Here is an 18,688-nt window from a genome sequence, read left to right as displayed (position 1 = left end):
GCAAGGTTACCACATGCACCCACTCGACAGTGCAATTCCAAAAGCTTTTTAACACAACTTTAGTTATTGGGCCCAGCAGACTTCTGCAAAAGTGGCTAGAGGCTTCCTCCAAGTCTGTCAATGGGGCAGAATTTCCCGGTCGCCGTGCGGGGAAGGGAACTGCACGCCAACACGTAAAATGACGTAGGGTGACGTCGTGTGTGCGTCCCGACGTCACCCCGCATCATTTAGGTTTTTAGTTTGACGGGTGTGCAGCCGATTCGCAGCCGAACTGTCAAGGGCCTACTAAGGCCTGTTAATTACCTAATTGTGGTTGTTGTCAGGGCTGCCCATCCAACCTTACGGTTGGCAGGCAGACTGGGAGCCTAGGCGGGCTTCTGAAAAAACATGAAACCTCATCCATGGGCGGGATGAGGTTTCATGAGGGTTTTAAAAATGTTTATTAAGTTTTGACATTCAAGTAATTGACATGTCCCAGTTCACAGTGTGTGCCACAGACAGTGTCACATGAGGGGACATGTCAATAATTTTTTTCTTCTCCTTTCAGCACAGTTTTTAAAGTTGAAGCAATATCCCTGAGGAAGCACTTTGCCTCAGGGAGATCTGTGGGCTCTTCCGTGCATGTGCGCAACAGCACACAGATCTGCTCAGGGAATCCCCTCCCCACCTGTACAGGGAGCGCACAGCACTTCAGGGTGGGCGTCATGCTGGGCGGGCCTTAATTGGCCCGCCCACATAAAATGGTGGTGCACCCCCAACTGCAAATGTGCCCGCACAACCCCTCCGACAGGCAGAAAATTCTGCCCATGATGTACCTTTCAGGATTTTACATGACCACACTGCTACATAATCTTCCATTTCTCTTTACATATGTTTTCTCTCTCTTTAATCTGTAAATTCCATTCTTCTACATGTCTTTGGAAATTTACTTTTCCCATAATATAAAAATCTTTCCTGTTGCCAACATGGTCAATACCTTTGGGAAAAATAAACATACTGCTTGGCCTTGCTTATCTTGTGAGTTATAAGCATCCTATCGTCCCTTTGAAACCTGAACAACCCCTTCACTTATCTCAAAGTGCTAATTTCCATCACACCCTATATGCCACCCTCATCCATCTTTACTCATTAGCATTTCAAATGCCTTTTACCCCTAACTTCATTTGATAATTTCAAGCTTGCAGTCTATCTGACTCTAATTCAATTAAATCACAGACAGCACCATCTACACTCACACCCATAAACCTACTTAATAATAAGCTACAATGATATAATGAAAAAAGTTAGTTTCATGACAGCACTAAACCTGTATAAATGCAACACTACGTTAAAAGTCAAATGTCCTATATGTGAGAAAAAAATAACACCTGTCACAAAAAAAATTATGTTTCAGAACTATTTACGATGAATGGTACGATACAGAGGGACCAGGGTTTTCGTATATATATCATGAAAGATTAACATGCAGGTACATCAAGTAATTAGGAAGGCAAATGGAATGTTGGCTTTTATTGCAAGGGGATGGAGTATAAAAGTAGGGAAGGCTTACTACAACTGTACAGGGCATTGGTGAGACAAAAATTAGGGTATTGTATACAGTTTTGGTCTCTACACTTAAGGAGGGATATACTTGCATCGGAAGTGGTTCATGGAAGCTTTACTAGGCTGGCTCCTGGGATAAAGGGGCTGTCTTTTTGAGAAAAGATTGAGCAGGCTGGGCCTATACTCACTGGAGTTTAGAAGAGTGAAAGGTGATCTTATGGAAACACATAACATTCTGAGGGGGCTTGACTGGGTTGCTGAAAAGACGATTCCCCTTGTGGGGGCAATTTAGATCTAGGGGTGCTGTTTAAAAATAGGAATATCCTATTTAAGAGTGAGGTGAAGAGAAATTTATTCTCTCCAAGTGTCATTAGCCTTTGGAATTCTCTTCCACAGAGAGCAGTGGAGGCTGGGTCATTGAATATATTCAAGGCTGAGTTGAATAGATTTTTGATCAGCAAAGGAGTCGAGCGTTTTGAGGGGGTAGGAAGGAAGGTGGAATTAAAGCCACAATTAGATCAGCCATGATCTTACTGAAAGGTGGAGAAGGCTGGAGGGGCCAAATGATCTATTCTTTCTATTTTTTATGCTGGAGGTTGCTCTCTAAGCCCAACCTCAGTCTCCTTAATTGCAAGTCAACAGCCTTCCACAACAAATGCTGCTGCTACTGCAGAAGCACCTTGTAGGACCACTGGGAGAGGCAAAGATACACAAGATAGAAACTAAGGAAACACCCAGGGCTGATTAATTTATTGTTGAATGCATTAGGTCATGATTTAATTTATGCATTTGGATTGGAAAGTGCACTGTCTGGTTGTTTCTATTTTTGTGTTGACAGAAAGATCAGTGACAGAGGAAAGGTAAGCAACATGGAACTGTTGGTGAATAGAGGAACGTGATTGAGATTATTGGTATCACTCATTAATTATTTGGTCACATGGAGAATGGGCAGAAAGGGGCTAACGACATTGTAGCCTCCCATCCTCTTTGTTCCTCCACTTCCTGTTGTACTTCCTTCTCCCCTACTTGTCCTCCTCCTCTTCCTTGTGCTCCTGTTCCTCAGATTAATGCCTCATACTAGCTAGGCTGTGCAGTATGCTAAATACTATCATGAATTTTGATACCAGCTCAGCTGAGTACTTTAAGGGGTGGTCCAAGCAGCAGCTTTTCTTCAGGACGCATTTGGCTGCTCTGTAGCATTACTTGTGGCAACATGGCTCTCATTGTATGCCTGCTGCGAACATGGGCATGGGTTTGTATCAGAATCATGAGCCATATTATGAGTGGATAACAACATATGTTCAATAGCCAGGCTTTAATTTGATGCTGTAGTTCAAATACAGATGGCGTAAGGGACTGCCACAGAATTAAGGAATCCTAACTACTGGCAGGATAATTGACCTGCATAGTGTACTACCTTTGGTCGCACACCAGCTTCACGTTGAGGGAATGGGATCCCTTTGGTTCATGAAAATGGACAAACTCACAGAAGGCACCACAAGGCAATGTGCAGGCAGTCATTGGCGCTTTGTACAATAGAGAAGCCTGCAATTCATGCAAACCCTCAAGCTGGGCCTGCTTGTCTCTGGTAAGAGAGAATAAAATTAAGCGGTCTGTTTGTATATACAGAGCCTCAATGACCTTCCTTGAGCGGCAGCATGCTAAAACTAAGAGACATTGCTTACATCTTCAGCAGCCTGGCAGGAGCTAGACACATAAGAGTTAAGAGCCATAGTCACCTTGACAGCCACAGGTGATGCTGTCCTTGCCCTCCTTTGAGGTTGCAGTTGTGGCTGTTGCAGTTACCAGATTTCAGTCCCAATCTCTTTAATGAAGCATTAAAATACTGGACAGTAATCTTCTGGAGGAGATGGGGGTCTCGGCCTCTGGTTAGAGATCCGGCTAGAGCCCCTCATCATCTCTTTTTGGGAAGGCCTGCTGTATTTTGGACAACTCAGGCACTTAACAGGCCAGCAGCAGGCCTTCCCCAGGATCAAGGAGCCCAGGAGCAAAATCCTGTCTGCTGAGAAATGTCAGCCAATTAGAGGCCGGCACTCTATTGTACAGCAATGCCACTTATGAGGCGGTAGCTGCTACCTGTACAACACCCACTAAGGCTAGGGTCATCATTGGATCCCAGGCCAGGGGTAAGTGTTATGGCCAGATGGGAGTCCCAAGGGCTTTGCTGTGGGGGTGGGGGCGGGGAATGGGGGGTGCGGGAGGGGGTGTCGGCAGCAAGAGAAGCGGATGGCTATCAACGTCCCTCTCTTCCCAATGGCAGATCCCTCGATCAGGCACTGAGTGCCTCTGAATGAGGTATGCATCCCCTTGGGAGTCCGCAAGCGAGCCCGCACAGGTTTGCTTCTCACGCTTGCTGCATGATGAGCGCCCGCCCACCACTGGATTAATACCAGTGGCGGCAGTATGAGGCCCTTAAGTGGGCAATAATTGCCCAGTATGGGCCTCAATTGGTGTCAGGGTGAAAAGGCTGTCCACGGGCCTTCCCGCCATGGACTTAATCGGGATGGAGCGGGGTAGGTGGCGGGGTCCCCAATAGCACTCTCCTACACAATTAAATGCCCCCCATTACCAAACTCACCATGGGGAAGGGATAGATGATTCCAGTTTTGGTGTTCACGGCAGCAGAGGTTGGAGAATTGCCCCTAAAGACCTTGGCCGATATGGCTTCTTGTAGAGAGCCCTTCTCCTTTGTCCTGCTCTGCATGGCTCCTCCACATTCTCCAAGTCTTACTCAATTCCAAGAGGAAGGCCTACCATGTCTAGAAGCAACTTATTTCAGTACAAACTTTGAAGTGAAGAAAATGTACTTCAGTACCAGCCAGACCATTACCTGTAGACGACTGAGACCTTAGGCAAGTATAGAAAAGCTCCAAAAATGGATACAATTGGACCGGCAACCAGAAGAAATAATGCACCAACTAACCTGATGCCTTTAAGTGGCAACAGCAGAGGTCCTTCATGCCATTTAATATTATGTTCAGTTGTACGATGTTGTGATGTAAGTAGTAGCATAGAGTTCAAAAATGGCAGTGCTGACATCAAATGAATGTTGCACACTGATTGACATCATATTCTGCTTGCTCTGCATGCTGCTGGTGGTTGTTATGTGCATGTATGCAACCCCCTTTACCAAGATGGTGTTTGATGGGAAAGTGTGTGCGTGCATTTTATACACCATTTGAGTGTTAGGAGCCACATTGCACCTAAAAAAAAAGTCCAATTCTTCCCCCCATATGTTTTCAGAATTCCTACTAGATGTTGAACATCTATCTCAGCATCCAATTTCCACAGTATTCTTATAAAGCAGGAGGATGATGAACTCAGATTGGTGACAAGAGCTATCATAACATTAAAAAGATTTTTAATTCCTCAAAAAAACAAAATATTGCCAATGCTGGGAATCCAAAATCAAAACAGAAAATGCCTGAAACACTCAGCCAACCAAGCAACATATATGGAGAGAGAAAAGTTAGCTTAGCATTCCAGGTCAATGACCTCTCATTAGTTCCAATGAAAAGCCATTGACCTGAAATTTTAATCCTATAGTTATTTCTTCAAATGAACAGTTTGCTCTTAATATTACTTCATTGATATGACATTGGAATTATTGATATGACCATATGGCCTGTGCCCGTTAGTTATAGAATCATAGCATTATATGGCCTAGAAACAGTCAACTTGGCCCATCATGCCTGTGATCATCAGGCATAAAGGAAGAAATCTGTTGTATTAAACAAGATGGTGGCTCTCTTAGTGTGCCTTCTGTGGAGGCAGAATATTTTGATGCCATCCATAAGTTATGACTATTTTGTAAAACACTAAGAGGCTCAGTTTCAGGGAAATTGCAAAGAGTTTGGCACTATAAAATACAATGGACTCCAATTTCAGGGCTTGAAGTACTGGCTGTTTGATAGTCTGAGTTGTAAGATGACAGTAATTTCTGAATACGAAAGAAAATTTCCTCTGATAGGGACATTAGGCTTAGGTCCATCTAAAAACTCCTACTACATGGGAAAAAACTCTCTTGGGTGGGAAGAAGTTGGACCTTGTTGCTCCTGTTCTCGGATGTGAAACAGGAGCAAAAAGGTCCAATTTCGTGGGTCTATGTCCGGTACTCCAGAGGTACCTACAATATGCCCAACACTATTTTCATTCAGGCAATATTCAGGCATTCCTGGAAGCTGCCAAAAAAGATGTTGGCTCCCTTGAATATGCTAATGAGGGACTTGACACCTAGTCAAGTACCCTCCCACCACCCCTTGGAAATTCAACCGACCTGGCAGGTTCCACTCAGGTTCTTGCTGCAGCTCAACCAAAGTTCCTTAAAGGGACACCAGAGGCTGACAATGAAAAGGAAAGTTTCTTCTTTTTAACTTATCTTCATGTGGAACCAGTAGAAGCAACACTGTTCATTCTGGCTCCAGAGCACTTCTTAGAGGCCACTGTCAGCCAAAGTTACCCAACAGACCCCCCATCCCCTTTTCTTCTATATTCTCCGGGACCTCCTCTTAGAGGGCTGCTGTCAGAGATGCAGACACCCAAATTATTTGGGACCCAAGCAACCATGGATTCCCGATTGCCATCTGTAGCTCATGGAATTTTGCTGATGAAGCACAAGGCCCATTTTGGACATGTCTCTAGCTTCTGGACCCCTCTGAGCATGTCACCTATTTCAGGCCTCAAAATGGGCCTGAACCAATTTGTAGTCTTTGGTTCTTTTCTGAGGATATGCTCTGTCGGTGGAGACAATTCATGAAGACTCCCCACTGTGTTACTGAAAAATAGCAGAAATAAAAATAGCAGAAACAAAGCTTTATGTCTTTAAAAAAGGTGAGGAGATGGCTGAAAGTAAGTTGGTGCAACTTTGAGCCCTGGGCCATTTAGGACCAACTTCATGAAGTGAATTTTATGTATATATTTAAAGTAAGTTTTTGTAAAGTTGTTTAAGCATTCTTCTTTTGAGGTTGCCCCCAGCAGAACGAAAATAATTACATGCAAAGGTACTTAAAGTGTTCCTTCTCTTGCTGTTGCAATCATTACATAAGACAGTTGGCACAGTCCATCAGTACCATCATCAGGCAATTTGGAGAATGATGGTCAGGTGAGGAAGGAGCTGGTTAACAAACGATACAATGGGGAAGTGGCCCATATGATTTTACCCAATTGATAACAGGCTATATATTGAGATGAAAGCATGTATAGAACTCCATCCAGTTTAATAACATTTCTTTTTCACATACCTGACTAATTGGTTCAGGCTCCGTTGTAGCAATTTTCACCTGATTTGACTTGCTGATAACATCAGGCACATAAGCTTCAAATCCTTCTGCTGCTCTAGTTAGCTTCAAATTAACAAAACACAAATAAGCTAGGTACGAAACCAACAATGACTGATATGCAATTAAATTCACAACTATTTTTTTCAGCACTCCTGTTAAATTATTGTATTTTACTAAGTTTCAATGAAAGATATCAACATGAGGCAGTAAAGTTCTAATGAATATAACAATGCAAATGAAAAGTGCTGGAAGTACACAGCAAGTTCATCAGCACCAAAAGAGGAGATAGCGCTTTGGGTAGTAAATATGAAAAGTAAAGGATGGGAAAAGCCTTTTGTCCCATCTTATCCTCAAGTGTTGCAACTCACCCATCCTCACGTCCAATTTATCTCAAATTCCTCAAATGTCTTTGATCCAACTCTTTTACCTTGCCAATCATTTCAAGAGTACATTATCCTTTGAGGAAAAAAATTAGTCTAAGACCTGTTGAAATTAACTTTTCAACTGGGCTTGCCTAGCATTAAAGAAAGATTCTGGGTTCACCTTATCTCTACCGTTTGACAAGGTTGAAGCTTTTTTCAATCTGTCTTGTTGGTTCATCATTTTTACATGGGATCATTCTTGGTGTTCTTCAGTCCATCCTTTCCAATGCACCTGTGCCCCTTGTGAATTAGTCAATAGGAATTGCACACAGTAGCATAAGGGAGACCACAGGGTTAGATCTTAACTGAAAGTGAGTTTCTGGTGGAAAGGCTAGTGGGGGGCAGAAAGAGGTGAGATGAGCAGTAACCTCCCCCCACTGCCATCATCTCGAGGTCCAGGCTATTTTAACTTGAGTAGCAAGTTGTGCAGGTAGTTTGGAGCTTTTTGCATTGCTTCAGGGAGTGGTTGAATCTGCCCATGCGAGTCTCAGGTCTGACTGGCTCTGGTTGGTTCCTCCTGATAAGGGCTATTGTCCAAGCTTGTGTACGAAGGTCATTGGTTCACCCAGCAGAAGAATAAATTGTTCCTCAATGTTGATGAAGGTGGATAAGATATGACTTCAAACATTCAAGGCATTAGGATTTACGGGAATGGTGATATTGTTCCCTTGAAAATGCTCTCTGTCTCCTCTAATCCAAAGAAGTGTATACACAAGAGTGCCGACAAATATGAGCTAACTACAAATGGCAGAAAGGTTAAAGTCCCTGCCCCTACAGTCATGAACAGTTGGCATGCAGTGGTGCTTACATGCATATGACTGGTGGAAGTCAAAGTTCCTTTCAATAAGTTTACAACCTGTGACAGTCAGAACTGACCTGAGAAGAGCTACAAGATTCACCACCTGGAAAGTTCTGATCCTTGACAGGATCTGGGTAGCTGATATCATTAGTCTATGAATTAAAAAGTAAATAACTGAGGCAAAACACATGAATAATTGCCATCATTTTGTGAAGGATGTGAATCTTCTGCATTACAGAGGAGTCAGGCACACGAGCGGGCAGCATTCATTCTTTGATGCCCATAGAAACATAAGTAGGCCATTCGGCACATCAAACCATTCAATTTGACCATAACTGATGATCTATCTCAATGCCACTTTCCCGCACTATCTCCATATCCCTTGATGTTATTGGTCTCCAGAAATCTATCGATTTCTGTCTTGAACATGCTCAATGATTGAACTTCCACAACTGTCTGAGTGAAAAAATTCCTCCTCATCTCAGTCTTAAATGGCCTAAATCCTGAGATTATGTCCCCTGGTTTTAGACTCACCAGCCAGGGGAAACATCTTATCTACGTCAACAAATCTCTGACAATGTGACACCCCATTTCCAATCATTTTTTTATATGTCAGAGAGCTGCAGATGTCTATTATTGTGTTTATGGACCCACTGAGGAAGTCACAGACACCACTAAGACAACATCATTCAGCAGTCAATCGAGTTGATACAATCAATTCCACTGCACGATAAGCTTAGCATACTTTGAGACATGACAGGCACATCCGGCTCCTCAGAAGTGACTTCAAAACTATTCTTGGCCCATTTGGTCCCAGACCAATAAAGAATAATTCACTAAGGTTCCTCTTCTTCTGAGTATCATGTATCAGTATCATTGCAGGGGGTTGGTTTAAACATTGTGACCTCCAGGAGTTGCATTAGATATTGGTCCAGAATCGCAGCAAAGTTAAATCATGCCAGGTTTACAGGGGCACAGAAGCACCTGCCAATAATGATCACTACCGGGGCAAGAACTCTACTTGCCAAAAAATGAAGCCATGGATGACATAAAGCAAAAAGAAAAAGCATACAAGAATTCAAAAGTACAGATCCTGGTGAACGGGAGAGACAAAAAGAACAGCAGAAGGTGAAGATAAAACTATTACTGTTGGTTTGGGAAATTGAGGATGAGAGAGGACAGAGCCTAAAAATTAAAGCCTGACCTTTCAGGAGTGAAGTTAGAAAACACTTCCACATGCTAAGGGTGATAAAAGTTTGGATCTTGCTTCTGCAAATGGCAGTTGACATTGAAATTAATAGATTTCTGTAAACCAAAGATATTAAGGGATATATGGAGATAGTTCAGACATCAGCCTTGACTTCACCGAATGGCAGAACAGACCAGATGGGCTAAAAGGCTGACTCCTGGAAAAGTCTTTTTGTACATCATGCTTCCTCAGTTTCAGCCACTCCTGTCGAAACACCATCACCTTGCGAATTCAGGTTAGACCGATGGGAGATCTACAATGAACACCATACTTGCTCTTCACCCATTACCTGCAATTCAACAAGAATTCAACCACCTTCTGCAAGTCACACATGTAGACCTGAAGATAGTCTTTGCTCCCCTTGACAGCGATGTCCTATGCAAAGTTTTACAAGGCAGCAGGGCATCCCAACAGTCTCTTACAGCTAATTCAAGTTCGAACAATGACTAACCAGCATGGATCCAACTGAAGAACCACAAGTCAGAGGTCCTACAACATATCTGGGGAAGGCAGAAATGTATTCTGGCCGGGATCTAGTCCAGTCATGCGATGGACTGGAACCTTGACCTGCAAATATTAGCAATGCTGTCAATTGCACCTGGATTATACGGATAGTGTCGTCCTCCTTGGTCAGGACGGGAGCAACCTTAGAGATGTACTGGAGAATGAGCTCACCACCTTTGATCTAATGGTTTCTCAGGCAAAGACAAAAGTCAAGGGTGCGAGTGCAAATGTTGCAAAATAAGACATCCCCAAAGCAAAGCATGGAGGTAGCGAAACAGTTTGTTTAAGGGCAAAGCTAGTTCTGCAGCAAAAGTCTTCAGTACTACAGCCAGGATTCTATCAGGACCTATACCTGTTGCTATATCTAGTGCCTTCAGATCTATATTAATGACTTAGGCTGAGACTGAAAGCAATGTATCTAAGTTTGCTGATGATAGTAAGCTAGGTGGGAACGTAAATTGTGAGGAGGATACAAAGACGTTGGCAGGTAACTTTTACATCCACTTTAATTACATTTTTTAAAACCTACATGAAACCTCATCCCACCCATGGATGAGGTTTCATGCTTTTTCTAATGCCCACCAGGGCTCCTGGCCTGGGCAGGTCCATTAATTAGTTTAATGACTCTGTCAATGGCCTCAATTGGCCGTTGACAGGTCGACAGGCACACAGCTGATTCTGCTGAGTCCCTGCCTACCTGAAAATTTAAATGGGGCGGGGTGATGTCAGGAGTTCCGCCCAACGTCATCCCATGTTGGCAAGCAGGCCCCACGCCCTGCTCGCCGACCGGAAAATCTTGGTAAATGGACTGTCTTGAAGAAGTTGATAGTTCAGGCACAATCAAGGTATATTGAGACAGAAGGAAAAGATAGGGCAAACAAATCCAGAACTCCCTGAATGACAAAAGAGATGGAGATTAAGATGAAGATGCAAAAGAAAAAGAGTGCTTATGACAGATGTCAGGTGGATAATACAACTGAGATCCAGGCTGAATATAGAAGGTTCAGAAGGAAATTAAAAAGCAAATAAGAAAAGCAAAGAGAGAGAGTATGTAAAGAGACTGGCAGCTAACATTAAAGGGAATCCAAAAGTCTTCTATAGGTATATAAATATTAAATGGGTAGTAAAAGGAGGAGTGGGTACGCTTACGGATCAAAAAGGAGGTTTACGGATGGGGGCCAAGGGGAATAGCCGAGGTATTAAATAAATACTCTGCATCTGTCTTTACCAAGGAAGAAGATGCTGCACAAGTCATGGTGAAAGAGGAGGTAATTCAGACACTTGAAGGGTTTAAAATTGATAAGCAAGAGGATATGAATAGGCTGTCTGTACTTGATAAGGAACGAGGACCAGATAAGACATATCCGAGGACACTGAAGGAAGTGAGAATGGAAATTGTGGAGGCACTGACCATAATTTTCTAGTTTTCCTTATACTCAGGGGTAGTGCCAGGGACTGGAGAACTGCAAATGTTACACCCCTTTTTGAACAAGGGTGTAAAGCTATGCCCAGCAACTACAGGTCAGTCAGTTTAACCTCGGTGATGGGAAATCCTCTAGAAACAACAATTCCGGACAAAATTAATCAAAATTAGTCACTTGGGTGAATATTGGTTAATTAAGAAAAACCAGCATGGATTTTTTAAGGGCAAATCGTGTTCAACTAACTTGCTGACATTTTTTATTGAGGTAACAGAGGGGGTTGATAAGGTGTACACGGACTTCCAAAAGACAAAATTGCTGTACGACAGACTTCCGAGCAAAAAAGTTATAACTCTTGAAATAAAAGGGACAGTAGTAACACGGATACAAAATTGGTTGAGGAACAGGAAAGAGAGAGTAATGGTTCACTGATGTTTTTTTGGACTGGAAGAAGATTGCCCTCATCTACACACCCGGTCACCTCTTCGAAAAATTCAATCAAATTGTTCAGACATGACCTCCCCTTAACAAAACCATGCTGACTGTCCTTGATTAACCCCTGCCTCTCCAAGTGTAGATTAATTCTGTCCCAATAGTTTCCCCACCACTGAGGTTTAAACTCCGGATTCGGGGATCTGAACCCAACTCCTATCGATCAGTCGAGGGCAACGAGAGAATGGTTAATAAAGCGCACAGTATCCTAGCCTTTATTAATAGGGACACAGAGTTCAAAAGCAAGGAGGTTACACTAAACTTGCATAGAACACTGGTTCGGCCTCAACTGCAGTATGGTGTCCAGTTCTGGGAACCATATTTTAGGAAAGACGTGAAGACATTAGAGAGAGTGCATAAAAGATTCATGAAAATGGCTGTAGGGATGAGGAACTTCAGTTATGTAGATAGTTTGGAAAAGTTGGGACTGTTCTCCTTGAAGAAGAGAAGGTGGAGAGGAGATTTGATAGACGGATACAAAGTCATGAAGGGTCTGAACAGAGTAGGTAGGGAGAAACTGTTTCCATTGGTGGAAGCATCAAGAACAAGATGGCACAGAGTTAAGGTAATTGGCAAAAGAAGCAATGGAGACATGAAGAAAAATTATCTTACGTAATGAGTGGTTGAGATCAGGAATGGACTACCTGAGAGTGTGGTGGAGGCAGGTTCAATTCAGGCATTCTGCTTAATGTTGTTTTATTTAAAGTTGCACTTTTCAGGAACACAACTGCAATGTTAAGCAAGGGCTTATTTTCCCACTGTGCTCCAACCTCTAGTGGGTCTGTCTTGCCAGTGGTAAATAATGATTATGGAGGTGTCTGTGACTTTGGCTGTAAGGCATGATTTGGTGAGTATGACTTTGATAGGCTGTTGCTTGAAACCAGTAGAAACCATTAAGTTGAAATACAAATAGAAAATGATGGAAATATCCATCATGTCCATTTGTGATTTTGGAAGGAGAAAAGGCAGATTAATCTTTTGGGTGCAAATCTTTCTTCAGCACTAGAAAGCAAAAAATGAGCCAGTTCTTTTTAGTGGAAATGAAGGTAAGAAGAGGGATGCGGGCCATGCCATTGGCTTCCACATGATAAGAGGGGATTGCATGAGAAAGGGTAAAATGTTTTAAAATGGGAAAGTGTCTTCAAGCCCATATACGTGCCTACTACCATTTTCACAGCAGCAAGTATTGTGGTATGTGAGTGTCCTGCTGTGGAGAAACAAGACAATTTATTAGCATTTTTAAATTAGGTTCTCACAGTGCAAGGGAGGTCCTGATTTAAATTTAACAATTACCGCATGGTTTTCCCAGAGTTAGGGAAACCCAGCCATAAAAGGGAGCTGGGAGATGCTGACACAAGAAGGCATGCACCTTTACAGCACTCCCTGGGGGTCATAAGAGCATGAATGCTCTGTCTCCTTAAGATAACCTTTGGCCTCCCCTCTCTACCCTCTTCTGTGATCATGGACCAAATTCCCCTCAAACCTTGGCCCGACCTTGAATTGTTCCCCAAACCTTTGAACTCTCCATGGTATCTTGCTTGCTTGGGGCCGTTGTGTGGAATAGCCTCAAAAAGATGTTTTTGGAAATCTGGAAAAAACTGTAAAGTGACTGACATATCACAGTGAGTCAAGTAAAAGACATTAAAAAAACAATGGGGCAAGAAAATACCTAAGTAAGGTAATGAAAAGGCATGAGAAGTAATATAAGGAAAAAAGTAATATAACTGCAAATGAAAGAAGTCTAAAATAAAAAATTGGAAAATGCCAGTATCTTGAATCAGAACCCGCCATCAGATCTGTGCTCTGATGAAGTGCCCACCTCTGCAAACCAATGGACTCCGCCAGGTGCTGATGGACTGCACACATACCAACCATAAGTCTGACCAAAACTGTGAGCACAGAACAAGAGTACATAAGTTTAATTAACAAGTCTCAAATGAGACCAAAGATTAGAACAAATGTTTTCTCACACAGCACATGTGGCACACACTCTCAGGAAAAACAGTTCACTTATTCATCAAAAGGAGCTGGATACATATGAAGTTGGAGGCAGGATTGGCAGCAGGAGAGATCGGTTAATATTAAGATGATGAAATATTTAACGGAAAGGAAAACAAAGATTTCTGTGTTTCTCGAATGGCAAACATTGTTTGGTGAGCAGAAGATTAAGACTGGATAGTGGAGATGTGACATTTGCTTGATAACTCTGGAGGATCAAGGGGTATTTATGCAGAGCTTTCTCTCAGGAAATTAAATCACTGTGGCTGACTGTATATGATTTGCGGAGCTTGTTGGGCTGGAAGAGCTTTTCGAATTCCATGTCTTATATTCTTATTTGCAATTGTTGCTTGGGGTTCCATTTCTTCTGGCTTACAAATCTGGAAGAAATTAATTTATAATGGCCCATATTTTCTCTGCAATTAGCTTTGTGAAAATGGCCTTTCTCTATTGAAATCCATTGAATGGCATGATGTTGCTGTCTTTGTGCAGTAGATACAAACTAAACTCACCAAAGTTATGATGTCCTTTCCAGTTCATGTACCATTTCAACAATGTGCCACTGAACCTTTTTAGCATTGAAAATTACAGAAGACACCATTAGATAACCCACTGCAGCAAAATTTAGCCAATAATTCACTTACTAGACTGTCAGAAATCTCTATATCTGCCCACGATACTCTTCTTTCTTCTCGATTAGATAATTGCTTTCTAGGTTTCTCTGCCTAAAATAGCAAATTCCATGCAATTAGACTTCAAAAAGATTGTTAAGGTTCATCCCTACTTTCCTTAGAAGTTATCCTTTATTTACCCCAATATTTTCCCTTCCTAGTACCCAGGACACATATCCTCTACATCCAGGAGTTAGAGTAACAGCCTATTTTTTTTAAACCTATTGACTGATTCCCAAAAATAATGTAAAAGCAGTTCAATGGAAACTGCCCATCTGATTTTCCCTTTCCTCACAAGAGATGATATCCAGGCTTCACTTATTTGCAGCAGTGCAGCTAAAACAAAGAACTGAGTGGACCGAAAGAATTAATCCTACTTCAGGACACTCCGTGGTTTTACTTGCTGTTATTCTAACGTTCTGCATCATTGCACTGCACCTATCCTTCACTTCTTCCATTTTAAACACAAAGGTTAAATGTTCTAAATTATGGCCAGGATTTTCCCTTGGCAGGCGGGCTTGGCGGGGGCGGGCAGGAGCGGTCGGGAAGCCGACCGCTGCCCACGATTGGAGCTGGACTGCGATTCCATGCTGGCGAGCGCGCAATGGCACTGGGACGCTCACCCAACATCATTTTACGCTCGAGCGGGTCGGGCACCTGCCCGCCCGCTCAGCGAAAAATCCTGCAGTATGTGTTCCTGTTGTGGACCCTTACCTGTAGTGGGTGCATGTTGAGAAATGTTCCATCTATTCATTGTAATGGCTTTCTGCAGCTAATGAATTAGAAATTTTCCCTTATTTAATTATTCTGTCAGTGAAGCAATATCAAGGAAACTTAGTTACACTAAAATTCTCGGAAATATTGCAAATTTGATAAACTGAAAAATCAAGGAACATTTGGAATCGTTAAAATTGAATAAAATTAATTACCAAAATTGATTCCTCAGATACAGTAGGTGAAGGCTCTTGAAATTCCTCTTTTACTGGCAACTTTTCTGGTCTTTGCTTCGGGACTACCTCACTTTGATCCACGGTCATTATGGATTCATTTGATGGCAAGTATGAGATCATCCATTTTAATTCAACGTCTACTGTGCCATTGGCTTGTCCTTCAGAGTTTGTAAGTTCAAATGTTCCTAGAAATAGATTAATAAAGGTGCATAAAGAGGATACTGTCTGGAAAGGGCAAGACACTTTATTTAAAAAAAAAACTTCAAAAGATTACTGCATGCTTTGGATGTTTTACATATTGATCTGAAGGGTTACCATCAGTAACAGGCAATATGAGTTCAACCACAGCACCAAAATATAATGGCACATAGTACTCCTAGGCATTCTATTGGTGTCACTACATATATCAATCATACAGAAGTATAAGAGAGGACCAAGTTATTCCCTTCAATTAAAGGGAAGCAAGTCCAATCAGAGTCACACCAGGCCCCTTGCTTATATTTACCAGCCTCTGGTTCAGGACAGCATTTTGAGGACCTCGGAACAACACCCAAATGCCTCTGTGGCTACAGATGATTGTTGGTACAGGAAGAATCAAAAAAGAAAATATATTAAGAATAGGAAGTCTCATTTTCAGAAAGAAAAAATGTATTTTGTATTATTACCTATGATGTACTTGTTGTGAGCCAACGAAATAAGGGGAACTTTGGCCTTTCCTAGGTAAGCAGTATCGTTAGACTCTGCATCATCAAATGCGTAAATAATTAAAGATTCTGACTTTAAATATCGGTCAAGCTCTGCATTAATTGGTACAGGAAATTTCATGTGATCATCAAACTGTGGATTATTGCTGTTTGGAATGATGGCTGTATCATGGTCTGCAAAATCAAAGAACTTGTAGACAGCATAAGGACTTGGCTGGATGTTCTTTCCTTTGGCTTGCAGGTTGTCACAAGATTTTATAGTAATATGAAGTTCGTTCAGATTACCATCTGCCAGAGCTGCAGTGTGTGCCTAAGGGTTCATAGACAAAACTGTTTTAATTAAAGGCTATTACAGTTTCTCCAAGGATCTATATGCTGACACTTAAAGATGTAGACAGCAATTTTAACTTAACCCACCCAATAAGAAACTAATGAGACCTGGGGCAATGCTTGTTTTAGACCCTGCCTGATTTTATTCTCCACTGAAGTGTAAAGTCTGATTGGGTGGGGTGTTAAATTGATGTTCCACTTAATCCCATGAGTTTCCCACTGGCAAGTTAGGTTAAAATTGCTTCCATTATCTTTGTTACTGTTATTTTAATATTCATCCAGTACAAGAAAAACAGGCATGAGAAACAGAAGTGGTAATGATTAAACAAACAAACATCAGCTTAACGTGCTACAACTCCGTTCTCTAGATGTTCATAAAGCTTATTTTAAATTTGTTAAATCTTTTAATAACCGGACAGTAACTGCACAGAAAAAAATGCTTACTGTACACAAGCTTTAAAATCAATTGATGGATGGTATATTCATGTACATTATATAACATTTTATTGTACACAGTTCTGAAGAGTGTTCCTGTCTCACCTAGGTCATTATAGTGAATATTGTCTGCATGAGTGTTCACAAGGCAGAGGGAAATTTTATTTTACCTGTAAGTGGAGGCAATAGGAAGACATGAAAGATTTTTATATTTTGGAAAAGTTGAGTTCAAAGAGGTGCTTAGGGCAATGGAGTCCAGGATGAAAGGGGGGAAAAAAAGATATTTAAGGGAGATGTTTAGTTGAGTTGAGGTGGCTGTGGTGGAAAGGGGGGTGTGGGGGGGTGGGATGTGGAGTGGGGGGGGAGAGATGTCCGTAGCAAAACTCAGTAGTAGAGCTATCTATGCTAGGTAAATGTACAAGAAATTGGTTCAACACTACTTTGGCTCAGTGCTGCACATGTAACCAGTGCCTGAATGTGTATGCATAATTTAATTGGAAAATTGGTCCCCTTGGCTCAAGTACATCGAATAGATGGAATGCTAACTGGACTTGCCCTGTTCATTGGCAGCTTAGCTAATAATTGGCTGCAAAATGACATATAATGATGCTATTTAAAAGCAGCCTGCACCTCTTAAAGGAGAGTTACATTTGGGTAATCACCTTCACCAGAATTCCCAATTCAGAACCCAAGGCCCTCACAACAGGTGTTTCAAGCATGTCTGAAGTATCGATGGCAAAATCCACTGTGAGGGGTGAGGGCTATAGGGCCTGTGTGATTTTATTTTAACTGAGATGAAGTCTGCACTGCAACGAGGCAAGCCTTTGAAACTGCCCGCTTCCACACCAGGCAGCCCCTGTGGCTGCCTCAGAACTTTTTCTCGGTTCGGATGACCTGACTCCAGCCTGCACCTGCATCCACCCCGGAAATGAAATCTCGCCTTTGCAGGCACTTTTTCTTGAGGTGGGCAAGCTGAGCCAGGAATTTTCGCAACTCCCGCTACACGCCTCGAGGATGAAAATCCAGGCCAGAGAGTTTAAATCTGGAACACGATAATGATTAAAGGCCAAGAAAAAACCAATTAGAATTTAACTCTTCAAGATATGCACCAGTCTTCAACATTGAAACTCACCAAAGACAGAACATTTGTAATTTTAGATTTAGCTACTATAAAATCATATGAAATGAAGACAGAAATTTGTGCTTCTAACACACACTTTCAAAGAGCTGACTGTTTGATCAGGGGTTAATTGAAGTTCAATTAAAATCTTCTTCATTATTTACAGTTACCGATTTTTGATAAGGCATGTATTCACACATATACAGCACCATAATATGAAACCTCTTTATTTTGACCATTGTGATGGGATTAATAATCCCTACATTCATTTATATAAAAGCTTTTGACTGTATAGAACATTTTTCAAAGCTTTCTTAAATAGTCAAAACCTATCAAACATAAATTCAGCTAAAAATTTTTAACAATGAACAATTCACCTGTTGTATTTGATCAATTGAATGACTGGAAGTTACGTATCCTAGTGCTTTTGTTCGTTCTCTGTAAAGCCGAATAGCCTGAGCCATTGCTACACGTAGTCGGAACCAATATTCCACTGCTCCATAATTTTCAAAATCTCCTCTGACACCTAGGTTCAAAACGGACACTGTATTTAAGGGAGGCAGTGCAGCTGAGAAGCATAAATACATTATACTGCAGAAAGTTAAATCTTGGATAATAGATTTGTCCTTTGAATAGCATAAATCCCTGAATTTTGATATCACTATTCATATGATGCTTTGGTATGCATAGATAATGTTCTTATTGTATAATCAATAAACTACACAATTTCCTTTTAATTATGTACTCAAAT

The 18,688-nt window shown here is 41.7% G+C and overlaps 1 protein-coding gene across 7 annotated transcripts in view; it reads right to left on the bottom strand.

Annotated features, from left to right (window-relative positions):
• rpgrip1l (RPGRIP1 like) overlaps window positions 1-18,688 on the bottom strand; it is a 300,654-nt gene that overhangs the window by 106,815 nt on the left and 175,151 nt on the right. For 4 of the 7 annotated variants that reach the window (XM_078544267.1, XM_078544272.1, XM_078544273.1 and 1 more), the window contains 5 exons: window positions 18,315-18,463; window positions 16,014-16,362; window positions 15,328-15,533; window positions 14,372-14,452; window positions 6,804-6,905 (listed from right to left, as the gene is read on the bottom strand). In XM_078544267.1, coding sequence (XP_078400393.1) covers window positions 6,804-6,905; window positions 14,372-14,452; window positions 15,328-15,533; window positions 16,014-16,362; window positions 18,315-18,463 — 887 coding nt within the window. Of the gene's footprint in view, window positions 1-6,803; window positions 6,906-13,810; window positions 14,108-14,371; window positions 14,453-15,327; window positions 15,534-16,013; window positions 16,363-18,314; window positions 18,464-18,688 lie in introns of those variants that run through there. The other 3 variants (XM_078544274.1, XM_078544269.1, XM_078544270.1) reach the window with 3 other exon arrangements.

This window comes from Cetorhinus maximus, chromosome 6 (genome assembly GCF_964194155.1).
Source record: "Cetorhinus maximus chromosome 6, sCetMax3.hap1.1, whole genome shotgun sequence".
Lineage (NCBI taxonomy): Eukaryota > Metazoa > Chordata > Chondrichthyes > Lamniformes > Cetorhinidae > Cetorhinus > Cetorhinus maximus.
This window is presented reverse-complemented; position numbering and strand designations above follow the sequence as displayed.